This window comes from Rhinolophus ferrumequinum, chromosome 22, assembly GCF_004115265.2.
Source record: "Rhinolophus ferrumequinum isolate MPI-CBG mRhiFer1 chromosome 22, mRhiFer1_v1.p, whole genome shotgun sequence".
NCBI lineage: Eukaryota > Metazoa > Chordata > Mammalia > Chiroptera > Rhinolophidae > Rhinolophus > Rhinolophus ferrumequinum.
In genome coordinates, this window is record NC_046305.1 from 13,911,282 (window position 1) to 13,927,493 (window position 16,212).

General features: G+C 49.9%; 1 protein-coding gene across 8 annotated transcripts in view; it reads left to right on the forward strand.

The window, feature by feature from the left end:
- Window positions 1–16,212, forward strand: part of CACNA1E (calcium voltage-gated channel subunit alpha1 E) — a 412,260-nt gene that overhangs the window by 380,566 nt on the left and 15,482 nt on the right. For 6 of the 8 annotated variants that reach the window (XM_033092608.1, XM_033092610.1, XM_033092611.1 and 3 more), the window contains 5 exons: window positions 3,736–3,827; window positions 4,397–4,562; window positions 8,715–8,842; window positions 13,551–13,647; window positions 15,957–16,062. In XM_033092608.1, coding sequence (XP_032948499.1) covers window positions 3,736–3,827; window positions 4,397–4,562; window positions 8,715–8,842; window positions 13,551–13,647; window positions 15,957–16,062 — 589 coding nt within the window. Of the gene's footprint in view, window positions 1–3,735; window positions 3,828–4,396; window positions 4,563–8,714; window positions 8,843–11,633; window positions 11,731–13,550; window positions 13,648–15,956; window positions 16,063–16,212 lie in introns of all 8 variants that reach the window. The other 2 variants (XM_033092609.1, XM_033092613.1) reach the window with 1 other exon arrangement.

Here is a 16,212-nt window from a genome sequence, read left to right on the forward strand (position 1 = left end):
GTGCATCAGGGACCTGGTTGGGGACACTTGTTGCCCAAGTTATCTCTGGCTCAACAGCGTGAGCAAACAGGACTGAGGGTGCTTTAAAGAACCTTTCTTGCCCAGGGGTACGCTCCCAGGATCTTGTTGCAATGTGACCTTGGCACTTGCCCATGTGCCGGGCTTCCCAAGGCAGGTCGCCCAGATATTCATGTGAGGTGGTTAGACTATGGTGCTGACCTATGACAAGCTGGACTTCTGGGGGCGGGGCAACAGAACTACAGCAAAGATGGCACCGTTGTTCTTAACCAGAGGGGTCCCCCATGAGAGTAAGTAGAGGGCAAGGTTCATTACGATCCATTGTTTGGAATCTCGCACATTTGAGCTTGGTCCTAAAAAAGTCATATAGTTGTTCTCCTGTATACAGCAATACTAAATGTATCCGAGTTCATCTTGAATGGCTGAGATTTATGCCCTAAGATGCACCATTGGGAACAACTTGTAGAGTTCCTGGCAGCATGCCCAATTCTAGGAAGACCCAAAAGCCACATTCCAGCGAATTTCTCTCAAAGGGTCATGCAGCTTGCCGGACTGTTGGGTTACCACAGCCTTTCCAGTTTTGGAATGGAGAAGTGGATCAGGTTCCCACCTTGGATATTTATGCAGGTAGCCAGAAGGCCACTGAGCGGAAGAGGCCAAAAGATCTTTCAAAGGCAACTGTCATTTGTGGTGGGTGGGCTCCTACTGAAAACAGCCAGCAGTATAGCCCACGAACCCACCCAGTCAGATACAGAGGCTTTCTGCTTGTTTAGGGGAGGCTGACTTTCTGACTTGGAGATAAAGGAGAGTAAACCCCAGCCTAGAATTTCAGGCAAGTGGCAGTCAGGCAGTTTGGCCACCTTTGGACTGCCAGCTGTCTTCTCAATGGTACCTGCCGTCTGGAGCCATTGGACACAGCTCCCAGGCTTGCTGCGTCAGCAGCCCTTTCCATAAATAGGATCTCCGAAAGTCTCTTCTTTGGCTCTTTTGCCTGCACTTCTTCTAATCCCATTACTAGGTAGTTTGTTCGCCAAAAATACAGTAGAATGTCAAGTGTCAAAAGGTGTGACTTGGTTGAGAAGGAATGCGTTCTCCGTCACAGAGGACATTTCAGTAGAGATTGAATGACGACGTCCGAGTGTGTTGAAAGCTGAATCCCAGCCAAAGTTTTAAGATTGGCTTGGTGACTTCTATGAAGTTCCTTCTAACTCTCAAACATTTGATTCTAGAATTAAAATGTTCTCGAACAGCCCAATGAAACATGATTAAGTTCTTTTTTGCTTGTGCATTTTTGCTTTTTCATTTTCAAGCAAAATAAACTAGAATTACACCATCTCCAGTATTAACTTGTTACTAATAATACGGATAATGATGATAAAGCTGTTCGCCGTAACTTGAATTCCTGAGTGTGCCAGACACTGTTCTAGATGGATGCCCTTACCCCCTCCCCTCCTCTCTCTCTCTCTCTCTCTCTCTCTCTCTCTCTCTCTCTCTCTCTCTCTCTCTCAGCTTGTAACTAGAAACACTGCATCTCTAATAGTTATAACAAAGCAGGGGGATCCATGCAAACAGAAAGGCAAAGGGGCAGTAGTCAAAGCACTGGAAAGATATAAATAACCACAAGATGTATCTAGGAGAACTGTTATTCCGAACTTTCAGAGGCATCTTGGAAGAACAGAGCTTGGCAGAGAAATCTGCAGATTTGGAAGGAAGGAGTAACTTGCTGAGTATGGAAAAGAGCCCTGGGCCACACGTCCTTAGAGGTGAGGCTTTCAGCCTCAGCTCTGCCACTGACCAGCTGTGCAAGCTTGGCAAGTCCTGAACCTCTGTGGGCCTTAGCACCCTCACCAGTACAATAGAGGAGTTGGATAGATAGCTTCACGGGTGCTTTCTAGTTCTAAAGTTCTGTGAGTGCAAGTGAAGATGGATTTAAACCTATACTTTCAGTAAGTTTTCTGATGGACCTCAGTACCCCTTCTTTCTCTTCTATACCCTTTTGATGTGTGAGAGATTTTGATTTGTGACAAAGGCTAAGTACAAAGCTAAAAAAAAAAAGTGAAAACCATTTAAAGACCACCTTCACAAAAATGTAAATATACATTTTTGGCTTGAAAATTATCTTAGAGTATATTCAATATAGCTTCGGTTTCTTTGGTTCTTCCATACATACCTCATGCAAAATCACAGGGCCCTCCAGCTAGTTCATGATTGACTAAATCATAATGATTGAGAAAATCATAATGAGGACAACTGATGATGGCTTCAAGCGTGTCCTAGGGAGAAAAAACACTGGCAGTTTTGTGTATGTGATGAATCAGGGATAAATCGTGGATTCTGAACCAAGAGGGTGAAAATAAAGAGGTGTGAACACAGATAAGGCTATATGACAGTTTCCTCGTGGGGTGTCCAGAACTAGATTTGATCATTTGGGATTATTTTCAATGCTACTGTTGGTCTGTTTGGAGCCCATCTAATATCTGCTGAACACATCTGACAGGTTCCTTCTTACCTTCCTCCCTCGTGCTGCGTAGCTCGGCCCGCTCCATTCTCCCTGAGAAATAAGTAGTGTTTGGGTTTTGAGAAATGCTAGGAACAAATTCCCAAAGCAGGTGTCAGTGGGAGTTATTTGAACAAAATAACTGGAGGCAGAGATTGTTCCTCAGTTGCACATTCTGAAAACTGTTAGGGGGAAAAATGTGTTCCATTTAGCATATATTTAATAAACTGAAACACGTTAAAGATAGGCTGAAAGTTGTCTCAAATGGCTGAAAAAGTGACCTGTACGCCTTCAGTTGTACAAACAGGGACTCCTGAGACTAGATCCTGATACCGGAAACATGGACGGGGAGGAAAGTGTGTACGTTAGGTACCTTTCTCATCTAAAGAGACTCTGGCTGTACCTTGGCTCCAGGCAGCACTGCATTTGAGAGCTCATCGTTAGTCACTGTCTGTGGATAAAGATCTCTGGGTTTTCCCTCTTTTTTCATGTGAATTTGCATGGTGACCCCATTCTGAGCCCAGCGACCAATAGCAGATTGGTAAATTCACGCTCTAGCCAGATCTGCCCAAATCCGTTTTCTTTTTCCTTTTCCAAGCACCCAGCCGCCTAGACTGTCGTCATCCTGCTGACCCGGACTTTTTGTGGGTGCATTCATTCTCAGGGACTCTAGCTCACAGACATATCGACCTTCTCAAATGTGACGCTCTGGACAGGAACACATCCAGAGAAGCCAGACATGGCCTTCTCTGACCTAACCTCCTTGCAAATTCCAGGGCAGCATCTTCCCAAGCCATAAATCACATCTGTAAACACAGACATCCCGTTACTACCTGGGACAGGAAGAGAGGGGGAGCTTCTTCCCTGGCTCTGGTTATGGGGTGATGTCTTTGACAGACGGCTTGAGTACCATGGTGACAGGTGCCATGGAAATAAGAAGGCCAGCCTAGGTGTGGGAGGAGCTCCCTGCAGGCAGAATAACGGGCAAAGACCTTGCCTTCTGTGGTTCTCTTGGCTTCACTGGACACTATTACTCCTGCAGATCAGGCCAAGAGCACGGGCTCCAGCAGACTCTCTGGGTTTGGGTCGTTTGCTTCAGTGTCAGGAGGAGCCGTGCCCGTGGACTTGGGCAGCCCTGCAGGTGCATCTAATATCCATATGCTGGACACACGTCATGGCTCAGTAATGCTCGTGGCTTCCTGTTGTTTTTTCTCCTCAAGGTGTTTGGAAACATAAAATTGGATGAGGAGAGTCACATCAACCGGCACAACAACTTCCGGAGTTTCTTTGGGTCCCTCATGCTCCTCTTCAGGTACGGGATGCATAACTGTACTTGGAGCCGGAGTCCTCCTGCCGAGGGAAGCAGAGTCGGTCTGCTCCTCCTCCCCTTCCCTTTGTCTCTTTATGCTGTTTGTTCTGCTCCTGTTGGGGTGTACAGTGGAGTGGGGGTGGAGGTGCAGTGTCTCGGCAAAACTGACCAGACGACAGTAGCATGTTTCCTCAGCCTTTCTGACTCAGTAGTTAATTTGCAAACTGCCACTTCAACACGTTCTCCTGGGCTCTGCGAGGGGGAAGGAGAGGGTAGTTTTTTGAAAAGCAAACTCCATTTAAGGGCTGAAACCTTGGCTGGCCGGGTTTACGTGGGGACTTTGAGAGTCCCACCACTATCAGCAGAGAGTCTTCCAAAAACAGAGGAGCAGTGGGGAAGGTGGCAGAACCCAAGGCAGACCTCATTGGCACTCGCCATCTCTGGATGGAAAGCTCTAGAGGGAGGCTAAGTGGCTACGGAGGGAACCTTCTGGGCCCATGGCGAGAGAAAGGGGAGGAGAAGACGGGACACGCAGACCTGCTGCTACTAACCAGCATGTCCTTCGGACTCAGGAGTGCCACGGGGGAGGCCTGGCAGGAGATCATGCTGTCGTGCCTCGGGGAGAAAGGTTGTGAGCCGGACATTACGGCCCCCTCAGGGCAGAACGAGAACGAGCGCTGCGGCACCGATCTGGCCTACGTCTACTTTGTCTCTTTCATCTTCTTCTGCTCCTTCTTGGTGAGTACCTCGGTGTTCTTCGCTTCAGAGGTGGCCCATCCCATCCCGACTCACCCCTGTGCCAGACAGTCAAGACATGTTTCCTTCCGCGTCTGGTCACACGTGCCCTGCAGCCCATGGTGAGAAACCGGATTTCCTCAGGAGAGCACTTAGCGGCCAAGGTACGCCTGGGTGGGTGACTGTCCAGGGTTGAGAGAAGACTTTTCTGCTTCTCGGGAAGGATTGCTCTGAGAAGGGATGGTGAGTGGAGTGGAGGTCAGTGAACAGAACGCTGAGCTTCGTGTTGAGTCTGTTGTGACCTAGTGTAACCCCTTCCTCTTCTGAACTCAGGGGTTTCATAAGTAGGGCCAAGAACATCTCCTCTCTCTTTTGGGGATTTCTGAACTGTTTAAGAAGGTTCCTTGAATATGTAAGGTGATAGCATTAACAAGAGTACAGTGATGACTGTATATAAGGGAATAGATGCTCTTCTCTCTGACGTCGTTACGTTTGATGACAGTTGGCCAGCTTGGTAGACATGAAAGGTTGTGACTGCTTTGCGTACTAGTAAATATTGAGTAGTGTCTGTGGACACACCCACTTATAAAACAGTGAGAAGCCCTAGGTGCCACCTTACTTAGTCCCTTTGGGAGAAAGCAGCCATCAGCACCCAGCACCCAGGAATCTATCCTGCATAGTCAGACAAGTGGTGATAAACAGAATAATGGACGAGGAGCTACCACAATAATAAAAGGGTCTGTCTGGTGTTTCTGGCCACCCTGACATCCCTCAGCTCCGCTTTACTGTGGATGCCGCTGGCTGGACAAAGATCTAAAAGTAAAGCCATGCCACTGAAAAGGGGGTCAGCTTCATGGCCGTCCATCGAAAAGTGAGTTAATTGTCTCAGATCCAGGCATTTCTACCTCTGTAAAGTGATTCCGAGGGGACGTGCCATGTGTCCAGCTCTCGGGTGTGGGGAGGTGGCTTGCAGATGGACTGTTAAGGGTGACCGCCCGGCTAAGGGAGCAGAGATGAACCTCCTGGAGACTCGAGGGGTCCACACAGTGCTGTTCCACCTGTGGCCAAGACACCTTCCCCTTTGTGGCTTCTACAAAACCGGAGGGAAGAGGACGTGATAATCAGAGTATTTTTTGCATGGTGAGCGGATTCGTGGGGTTTAATACACTGCCTTCTCATGGGTGTGGAAGGTTTCTAAAGGAAAACAGAACAGTATCCTATTCAGAAATGTGGAAACAGAATGTATAATGAAAATAACTGAAAGGCCGTTTAGAACGGTACGAACTGGAGTTTTAAGTTGATTCATTCACATGGTCAGCCCATTTTTATGGAGTGGCTATTGAAGGCTTCTTCGGAGCGAGGCCGTGGGGATAAAGCTATCAGTGAGGCACACTGCCTTCCATCAACCTGCAGTCAGAGGGTGACAGGCATACAGGTGTCACAGCGCTTACTGACAGGTGTGAGATGGAGCATGCGGAAGGGCCTGTAGACGTCTCGGTTTCATCCTACATGGTTTAAGTGTTTAATACTAAATATTTAAAAGACACCAAAGCTATAACTGGAAAATTAATTAAAGACTTAAATGGACTTTTAGAATTTTGAACTGGAGGGTGCTGCATAATTCACATTAATGTTATTTTTAAAGAGACTATATTCAGTCTGTGGGGATCGGCTTTCCTATCTCAGCCCTATGTGAGATTGACCTTGGGCGAGTCCCACAGCTTCTCAGCTCAACCACCAGCCATTCTAGAAAGACTGACTGATGCGCTGTGACGTGCCAGGCCGTGTGCTTGGAGCAAAGACTACAGATGGATGTCGGAAGCACTGTGTCCTTGAAGGGCTGCCTTCCAAAGAGTTAGCAGGAGCGTTCAAACAAATAATAGGTGTGAGTGTGCACACGACACTGTAAGAGACGACGCGTGTAAAGCAATAATACGACTAAGGTTTTGTTCCCGTTAATACTAGGTACCGAGAAAGGAGTATAACAGAAATGTGTGGCCACACGGACAACCCTTTGTGACCCATGTGGTGACTGAATATATTCACTGTGGCTCCAGTCCCAGCGACAGAAAGAAAGGCCCGTGCTAGGATCAGGCTCAGCCGCCTGAGACAGAACTCCCTGAAGAACAGTGGCTTAACCGAGGGATGTTTATTTCCCCCAAACTCTGGAAGTCTGTGAAGTCTGGAGGAAGGAGCATAGGCTCGTGGTGGCTCCACGGAGTGGTTAGCGCCCAGACACCGTCCCTCTTTCTCCGCCATGACCTCCAGGGAGTGACCCTCATCCTTATGAGGCTAGACCTCCAGGCATCCACATACATTGTAGGCAGAGGGAGGGAAGGAGAAAAGGAGGGAGGGAGGAAGGAAGACTGGCTACTAGGATGCTGCCAGCAGTCTCTCTATATCACAGAGAAGACACCAGCCAGGTCCTTCCCACAGACTTCCTCCTTACCTGGCTACCCCGCCTGCATACCTGGCACCTCCATCCACCAGCCACTTAATCTGGGAGTCATCCACAGAGACTCTTATTTCACGCCCACAGCCCATTGGTCACTTGCAAGTGACAGCCTGGCCACATCTGACCGAAGTAGAAAGGGATTTATAGTCACATGGTGATGAAGGGTCCTGGGGCAGGACAGCCTGAAGTGGGCTTGATCTGGGGCTCCGATGACGTCATCGGGATAGGTTTCTTTCCTATTTATAGCTCTCTTGCTCTAGACTCTTCCATGTGAGCTTTTTTCTCAAACACCCCAGCCTGTGGCTCCAGGAAAACTGCAGCAGCCGCTCTAGGCCTCGGTCCTCACTCATTCAAGACCAACAGGGAGGAACAACTCTTTTGTCCAGAAGAGTCAGTACCGTTTATCGGCCTTGATTGGATCACCAGTCACTCTGGTCCAGGGGAATGGGATCCAATGATTGGTTGAGTCCTGGGTCACAGGTGATGCCCCATTAAACCATATTAACTAGGAATAGGCAAGGGGTGGGTCCCCAAGATAGCAGAAGTATGGTCAGTGGGTGCTGGAGAGCCAGGAAACAACAAAATCGTGCTGTCCACTGTGGTCATCTAGTCCTGCCAATTTTACCTCCTTTAACTCTCCTGTTCGTGCTACTGTCCTGCCACTGCCATGGGTTAGAGGCACAGTGACACCCTCCACACAGCTGCCCAGGATTCTTTCTGAATGCAAATTTCCCTTGGTCTCTCTCCTAGTTTAACCCCCTTTAGTTGTTCCTGTTGCCTACTCTATCATCTATCCCCAAGGTTGGCAAACTGTAGCCCACAGGCCAAACCCGCTTTGCCACCTGTTTTTGTAAGGCCCGTGAGCTAACAATGGTCTTTGCATTCTTCAGTGGTTCAGAAGGAAATCAAAATAAATATTTCAGGACGTGAAAATTACGTGAAATTCAAATCCACACTTCTTTCTGTTTCCCACCATAACCTGCATAGGGTGATTTCAGGGATTTTTTTTTTTTTAAATCTGTAACATTGGTATGTTTCAACATGTCACAGTCTATACTAAATACTACATCAGTCTTTAAGAATATTCGAGTAACAACATCTAGGGAGTGTCCGCTGTGTTTAAGCAATATGCTAGGCATGGAAATACATCTCTAGATAAGAACTTTCTTACCCCCCTTCCCTAACACCTGGATCTCTGTTGGGAATACAGTGGGTGGACAATAAATGTTGTCGCACAAGTAAGTGGAAGAACAAGATCTCAGAATCCACGCAAGAGCCGTGAATAGCTTCAAGTGGCCACACAGTTGGCCGCACGTGTGGTCAGCTCTGAGACAGCTCATCAGATCTCTTGGTGGCTCCTTTGGTGGAGCCAGGCTGGGGCAGGGAGGCTGGAAGGCAGGGTTGGTGTCAGGCTTTGACTTCCTCTACCTTTGAGCATATTGTGGCTGCTGCTCCTTCTGCTCCAATAACAGTTAAATGGAACAGGAAGTGAAAGTCAGAAGCGAATGTGGAGTGCTTTGCAGGTAGACAGTGGCATAGAAAAGTGAAACGACGCTTGCACAATGAGACGTGTGGTACTTTAACGAAGATGTATTGCATTCACCGGGGTCAGCTGGGCTTTCCTTAGAGCCTTCGGCCCTGAGGCCTGGTTTTCTGCTTCAGGTTTCCCCTAACTCCTTTCCTCCCACCTCGTCCTCCAGATGCTGAACCTGTTTGTGGCCGTCATCATGGACAACTTTGAGTACCTGACGCGGGACTCGTCCATCCTGGGGCCGCACCACCTGGATGAGTTTGTCCGCGTCTGGGCAGAATATGACAGAGCTGCATGGTGAGTAGGCCTCTGGGCCAGCCCAGCGGGGCCTGTATCAGGCCGCTCGAGTTCCAAGGAAGAGGGTGGCATCGGAGCCCCCAAAATGCTTGCCTGTGACACATGGAAAGGAGATTCTTCTTGCTCGTAGCCCATGGAAGAGACCAGGTCCTCAGCTTGGCTCTGGTATCAAAGACTTAGCTTCTTTACCTTCCTTTCCCCTCTTGTTCCTTCTATGACAGGCTTTCCCTTTCTTTGTCAATCTCATCACACAGCCCACACCTCAGAGTGTTTGGGTTCAATCCCCAGAGGAGCTTCCAATAATCTCTGTCTTGTTTTCCTGCCCAATGGCTTGGTGGACTCCTTTGAGTCACCGGGGGGGTGGGGAAGGTGGGGGCTACAGGCGTTTTCTGGGCCAGTTGGACATGTGGCCACCATGGTCAGTGACAATAGTGTTTTGTGTCTCTCATCCCTTTCAAAAGGTACAGTTTGAGATAACTCTGAAATGATATAAAAACCCAAGTAAGTTGTTCTTCCGACTGATCCCTTAGACACTTGTGGATTTTTATTGTGTGCAACTGAGTTAAATGTCAGGAATTTGTGGGGACAACCCCCCAGGTCTTGTCCATGGTCCAGTAGTTCTCAAGTGATGCTGTGCCCTCTGGGCTTTAGAGCAGGGGTTGGCAACCCTCTGAACACCTGTAAGAAGCGCTGTCCTTCATAGGAGTGGGCCACGTTGCTTCCACCTGGAACCCCTTCGTACTCTGAGGCTCTTCCCAAATGTATTCTTCTCTGAGGCTGTTGAACTTGGGTTACTGCTTTATGGGTTAGAACTGTGACTCAGAAGTCCCCTGCCCCTCAGGAATTAGTAATGACTTAGAGTAATGACACAGAGTTCTCTATGTCCATTCCTGTTACAATGGCTGAGCAATGGCTTTTAGTCTCTGGGCTTCCTTTCCAGTAGACAGGCTGCTTAGAGAGCACGGGGCGGTGCGTTAGAGGGACTGCAGCCAGGACTGCATCCGTCAGCTCCGTGGCCTGGCGCAAATCACATAACCACTCAGCTTCCTCCTCTGTAAAATGGTGATAATGATACCTACCAACCTTGAAGGCTGGTGGTGAGGATTATACTCAGTCACACAGGTAACTGTTACTATAATGGACAATCACCATATGGGAAAGCAACTGGAAAGTGTGCAAAAATCGCTCTGGAAAACATGGATGGCCATGGGGTCAGGAACCTGAGAGAGGAGAAGCCAACTGCCAGCAAAGGAGTTCCTGCTCACCCAGCCTCATGCAGGTCTTTGGCTCTCAGAAGCCCCAGCTTCCTGTGGCTTCACATCGTCTTGGGACCCAAATGCCACGTGCATTAAACATGACTTCCCCTCCCCGACCCCCACCCCCCAACACACACACTCATTCCAGCCGCTGGGAAGAAACAATTCCGTGAGGACCACTCCTGAGACTTACATACCTGAGCTTTGAAGAGAGCAAAAAGGAAAAGGAGAAGCTCTGCGGTCCGCTTTGAAATTCATAGTGTAACTTGTTCTGGTTAGAGTTTCACTGGCCTCCTTTATGAGATGAAGGGGGGAAAACTAGCCAAGATACAGGGAGCCGGCGTCTTCAAAAAGAAGACTGATCCAGGTTGCAGAGACCGTCAGCCTAGAGACAGCAGTTCCAACCCACCAATGTCCCAATGTCAGTAAGAAAACGTAATAGAACAAATGGTTAAAGTACCTCCTCCAAGAGTTAAGAGGCGGGGAAGTACTGATGAGCTGCTATTTGGAAGAACAGGGGGAAGCAACACCAGAATTAAGAAAAGGCTAGAAGGAATGAAGCTAGGGTGAAGTCCTAGTCTCCCCATGACTGCTGGTGAGGATGGTGCTCGGAGATGAAGATGCGTGCTTATCATTTCTGGTGGACGCTCTGGTTCAGACCAGGATGTGTCTAGATCCTTGGCTATTGCTTTCTTGTCCTGACCCTGACGGAGCCCAGGCGTTAGCCACTGAAAATGAATCAGTTGTTACTTTTGTCCTTTCCGCGGGAAGCCAGAACTCTCCAGTGGGAAAGGGGGTTGGTACGATAGGTCTCATTGTTTCTGGAACTCTGACTGGTTCACACCAAGCTGCCTGTGAGCTGGGCAGTGGGAGCGGACCTGGGAAGAGGACCGCTCTCTGGACACAGATCCCCGCAGGCCCCCATGCAGTGGAGAAGAGCTTGCCCAAGTCTCAGCTCAGGAAATTTTTGCCGCAAAGAGAAGCACAGCCCTTTGCAAATTTCCTGATGCCAACTGTGCTCCTTGCTAATTAGCCTAATGGGAAATTTTGTCTCTCGCCGTCTGCAGAGAGACGCTGACTCCCCACTACCTCCCGACAAGCAGGTCTGAGGAACGGACTCTGGTCTGTGTCTGCAAAAAACAAACAGTGCTGCCGTCCATTTCACGGCAGCCTGGCATCCGCTCCTGACAGCGGGCAGAGCATTTGTGAATTGGCAGTTCTTTGAGGCCTAGCTCGAGCTGGGGTCTACTTTTCTACATCTGGCCAGGTGTGGGCCAGATCGGAATCTTGGGGTGCTCTTGTCATGCAGCAATCCCCTTGGGCACTGGACGGGGCGACTGCCTTGGAATATTGGGGGCACTGTAGTCTGCATTGAGCCCTCTCTGATGCTCACCGTTCTTAGCTTCCCCTGGTGTAGTTTTGCCCCAGGAAAGAAGCTGACCTTCCTCTTCCAGCCATGCCCTTCATGGCTAAGCTGTCACTTCTTTCCCGCCTTCTCTGAGTGTCCTATTAACCCACTTCTGCTTCCTTTACAGTGGCAGGATCCCGTATAAGGATATGTACAAATTAGTGCGGGTGATCTCGCCGCCTCTGGGCCTGGGAGAGAACTGCCCCTACAGGGTGGCTTGCAAGGTTTGCCTCCCAGTCCCCAGCCGCGACTGGCGGTGGGGTGCAACGTGGAACCCCTCCTCTGTTCTGCTCCACCACCACTGTGCCACATGAGGGAACCTTCATGCTGCTTTCCTTTGAGTTTAAAGAGGTCCCAACCCTCCCAGAACCAGCAGCTGTCACATAGGAAGAAGGGCACGTTTTGGGGGGAGGACAGAAGAGTTAAGGACTCAACCGTAGAGGGAGATTTGACCTCTCGCATTTTCTTCACATGCACACACTCACCCGTGCGTCTGCACACACATTCTCTTTCCCCACTCCACCTTAATCTATAGATATAACCAGGGGGACCCCTCCCTCCTCCAGAGATGACAGAAATCTTTCATCCCAGAAAGAGCTCTGGTTTCCCTTCGCTGGAGACAGACAAGCTTCCTGTTAGCAAAACAGTGTCATCGTTCCACAAATAATGTAGCAAAGTGTGATCCTCGTCACGCCTTCCCTCTGCCCGCCCTCCAGCTCCTGGATGGTTTGGCCAGAAGTGATTATAAAAGCGATAGGAAGGAAACGGGGTGAAAAACAAGTTAGAATTAGGGCAAGAGGTGAGAGTAGGTAAGAAAGCCTAGCTTTGGTGTGTGTGGAGAATTTCATAGCTCCGAGGGGTTAGGGAGGTCACAGTAGAGGACAGAGGGCCCCTGAGCAGATTTCTCGCCTCAGGGTCCTGCCTTATATTGTGGAGGGAGCCCAGGGGCCTGTCATAGCTGCCGAGTCACTGCTTGGTTGTGAGACCGAGGACACTTTCAGAGGCACACAGGACTCCCTCTCCAACCGGGCCAGTCCCTGGGAACTCTGACATCCCAGTGGTTCTGCCAAGCCACCATCCAAGGCCAAGCCCCCTAGAGAAGGAAGCCTGTCCTGGGGCTGCAGAGGGAAGCGTGGGCCCGGCAGCTGGAAGAAGACTTAGGCCCAGGAAGATGCCGGCCTAGGCTGGCTTGAGATGGAGACGCAGTGATTCCCATACGCGGGAGGCTGAACAGCTGCCTCTGCTGAGACTCTTTAAACTTGACCCTGGTGAAACCTGCAGCCGCATGACGGGACAGCTGGGGAGGGCAGCATGGCATGCAAGACGCTCTTCCTCCTCCTGGCTTTGTTTCTCTGTCCCCAGCATGCCATCGCCCAGGGGCATGTTGGCAAGTAAAGAGCTGTCTCCTCCACAGAGCCAGGTGGAAGCAACGGGGTGACTGATAAGCAGCCACAGCCCCACCACTCACGTCGCCGCCTGCTGCACACGCAGCACAGAGGGGGATACGCGGCGTCCTGCCTGCGGGTGCAGAGCAGGAGAAAGGCCTGACTTCCAGGCCGGCGCCTGGAAGTTCTACCCCATGGCCGGAGCGCCGTCTATCCGGTTTATACCAGTCGCACACAGCCCTGGGAATGGAGCACACGCTTGCGTTGTACGGGGGCCATGGCGTGAGCAGAGAAGTAGGGGAATGCCAGCTCAGGAGAACGCAGGCGAGTCCCCGTGGCAGAGCACACGAGAGTCAGAGGGACCACACAGGGGATGCCACCAGCGTTCTTGGGTCTGTGTGAGGCTGATATAAATCCGCACCAGGATGGAGTCCCCTGTAGGATTTGCCTTGATTAACGGGTTTCCTGTTCTTTTCCTGTTTGTCCATTTTGTTTTGTTTTTTCCCTCTCCTGTTTTCCGTATGATTTTGTTTGTTTTGTTTTTGCTCTCTGGGAATGCCTGTTCTCCTCTCCTACCTGTCTGCATCCTTCTCCCCACTCCCTTTTCCTCTCCCTGCCCCCCGACCCCCACCCCCACGTACCGCCCCCCCCATGAGCAGTGGCCGCATCCATTACACTGAGATGTATGAAATGCTGACTCTCATGTCACCGCCGCTAGGCCTCGGCAAGAGATGTCCCTCCAAAGTGGCATATAAGGTAGACCACCCCTTCCTTTGTTCTGGGCTAGAGACCAGCAGAAAGTGGGATCCAGCTGTGGGGAGGCCAGAACCCGGGGAGGACGCCGGGTTGGGGAGGCGGAGGAGGGAACGAAGGAAAAAAGGAAATGACGAAGCTGAAGGTCAGGAAGGTTCATGGAAGGATGACGTCCTGAAATGATACAAAGGATGGTTTGCAATACGACTCCAGCGCGGGGTTTTTTCTGTTGTCATTCTGTGTTTAACGACAAGTGTGTGGCTTCTTGTGAGTGGTTACCAGAAAGGAAGTGTTAAGCAGCGTGTTTGCTTTTAGAGGAGGCAGAGTGGTGGCCTGCAGGATAGAGTATGTGGGCAAGAGGGAGCCTAACAGCGAAACAGTTATCAGAGCTTATAAAAAAAAAACAAAACCAAAAACCTCCAATCAGATAAGGCAATAATGCAAAAATTCTTCTAAACATGGTTCACGAAGAAATTTTTAGGAGAGAAGAAAACTCTTAACAAATTTCTTCCGTGACCTAGGAAGGAACTCTGGCAGGGTTCCTTCTAGGTAACAGAAAAACAGAGGAACGTGACTTCTATCCCATGACGTGTGATAAAGGATGCAGCTCCCTTTCCCCATGGGCCCAGCTACCCAGTTCTCTTGGCAATACAAGGGGAAGGGTGACGATGGCCCATGTGGCATTCAGGATGTAGATTCCCTCCTCCACATGACGGAGTTATGGGACCTGGCCCTGAGTGATGGGTGGATTCCCCCTGGTTTGCACAGGGCAGCATTGTCCATTGGGAGTCACCTGCCACTCAGGGGCTCATAGCTTTGGGGCCTGCATTTTTTCCTCTACAATTAGTAATACAGTGGTACCTCGGTTTTCGAACGTCTCCGTTGATGAACATTTCAGTTTACGAACGCCGTAAATTCTATGGATCTATAGTATCATTAGATAGCAAAATTCATGTTAAATTTGCCGTCTTAGGGGTTGACTGTCAAGGTCTGGAACGGATTAATCCATTTTGCTTTACTTTCTATGGGGAAACCGTGCTTCGGTTTTCGAACGTTTCAGAACTTGAACAGTCTTCTGGAACGGACTATGTTTGAAAACCGAGGTTCCCCTGTAGTTCCTGTTAATTCCCCTTCGGTGTTCAGATGGCCCCAGAACTCTCGAGCTCTTTCATTCACCTAGGAATCCACCCCAGCAATGTCACCACTTCTCTAGACACTTAAGGAAGTGGGAGAGAGACGGAACTGGCTAAGACACCATGTCTGTGGGATCACGTTAGACAAGATGTTCCAGTGGATTCTCGGAGGTCCTGCCTTAGGAAGAGAGCCATCCCTCCCTGCTAGGCTGGTGGTTCTGCCAGAGGACCTTCTCCTGCTCCCTCCAAGTTATAAAGCTCCAGACAGCATCTCATTGGAACAGCCCCGTTAGGAACTCTCCTACACGGCTTAGGGGCTGGCATCCTTTTTGCTCATGACGACCACATCCAAGAGCACCAGATGGTGGCATGTGGCCCTGAGTTCTTTGAGTTCCTGGGATGAAGCTTGGGAAGAGGAGTGTGGGAGCTGGGGGAAAAGTTAAAGAATTCCAAAAGCAAGATACTCTCTGGAAAGTGGATTTGGCCATTTCAGTTTGATCCCTTCCTTTGGGTGAGGGGAACAAGGCCTGCCCACTCTGCTCCTGCCTTGGTCACCTTGTCTCATTCTGGCTTCTCTGCTCCTCCAGCCTCCTCACCTCCACCCTGTTTGCACGCTCCCCTTTTCCATCCTGCGCCACCTCATCCATCGGAGACGTTGGACTTTTATGCATGTTCGATCATGTGCTGGCAAATTTCATCCTCTAAAGACTCAAAACGGGGGCATCAGGATGTGTCTTTCAAGTCAGATAAGCAAAGCGAAACCTCCCCCTCACTGTCTTTCCATCTGAGTTTTGGGGGTGCTCACAGGACAGGTGGAAAACCAGAGCGGACTTGAAACAGGGAATGGAGCCACCTCCCTGAGCTGACTCCTGTCCCTGAGCCGTGTGTTTGAGAAACCCCTTTCCATCCCTGAGAGAGACATTCTTAGGTCCCTGCCCAGAGTCCTACAGAATGATCAGTCCCCCTCCCTTGGAATTTGGCATCATTCCCTGGGAAAAAACAAAACCGCAGCAAAGGAGCCTCCAGTGAGAAGTAAGGAGAGTAGGGCCTGAGGGTTGGGGAATCCGTGCCCTTCTTTTTTGTCTTTGCATTTGACCTCTGCACTTCTCTTCCCTTATCACCAGGGTTTCTTTTGATATGTTGTTTTCTCCCGCTGTTTCTGTCCCCTCTTTCACACAGAGGTTGGTCCTGATGAATATGCCAGTAGCTGAGGACATGACCGTCCACTTCACTTCCACCCTCATGGCTCTGATTCGGACAGCCCTGGACATCAAAATCGCCAAAGGTGAGCTGAGGAAGGAAAATGACTTGTGCAGGGCGGTGCAGGGCAGAGATAGTTGCACTTTCATCCCTCTCACAATGCAGTGACCTGGAAATCAAACGTTGGGGTCCTAGTTTCACCCCTGAGACTCTGACTATAACATGAGTCTTTTCC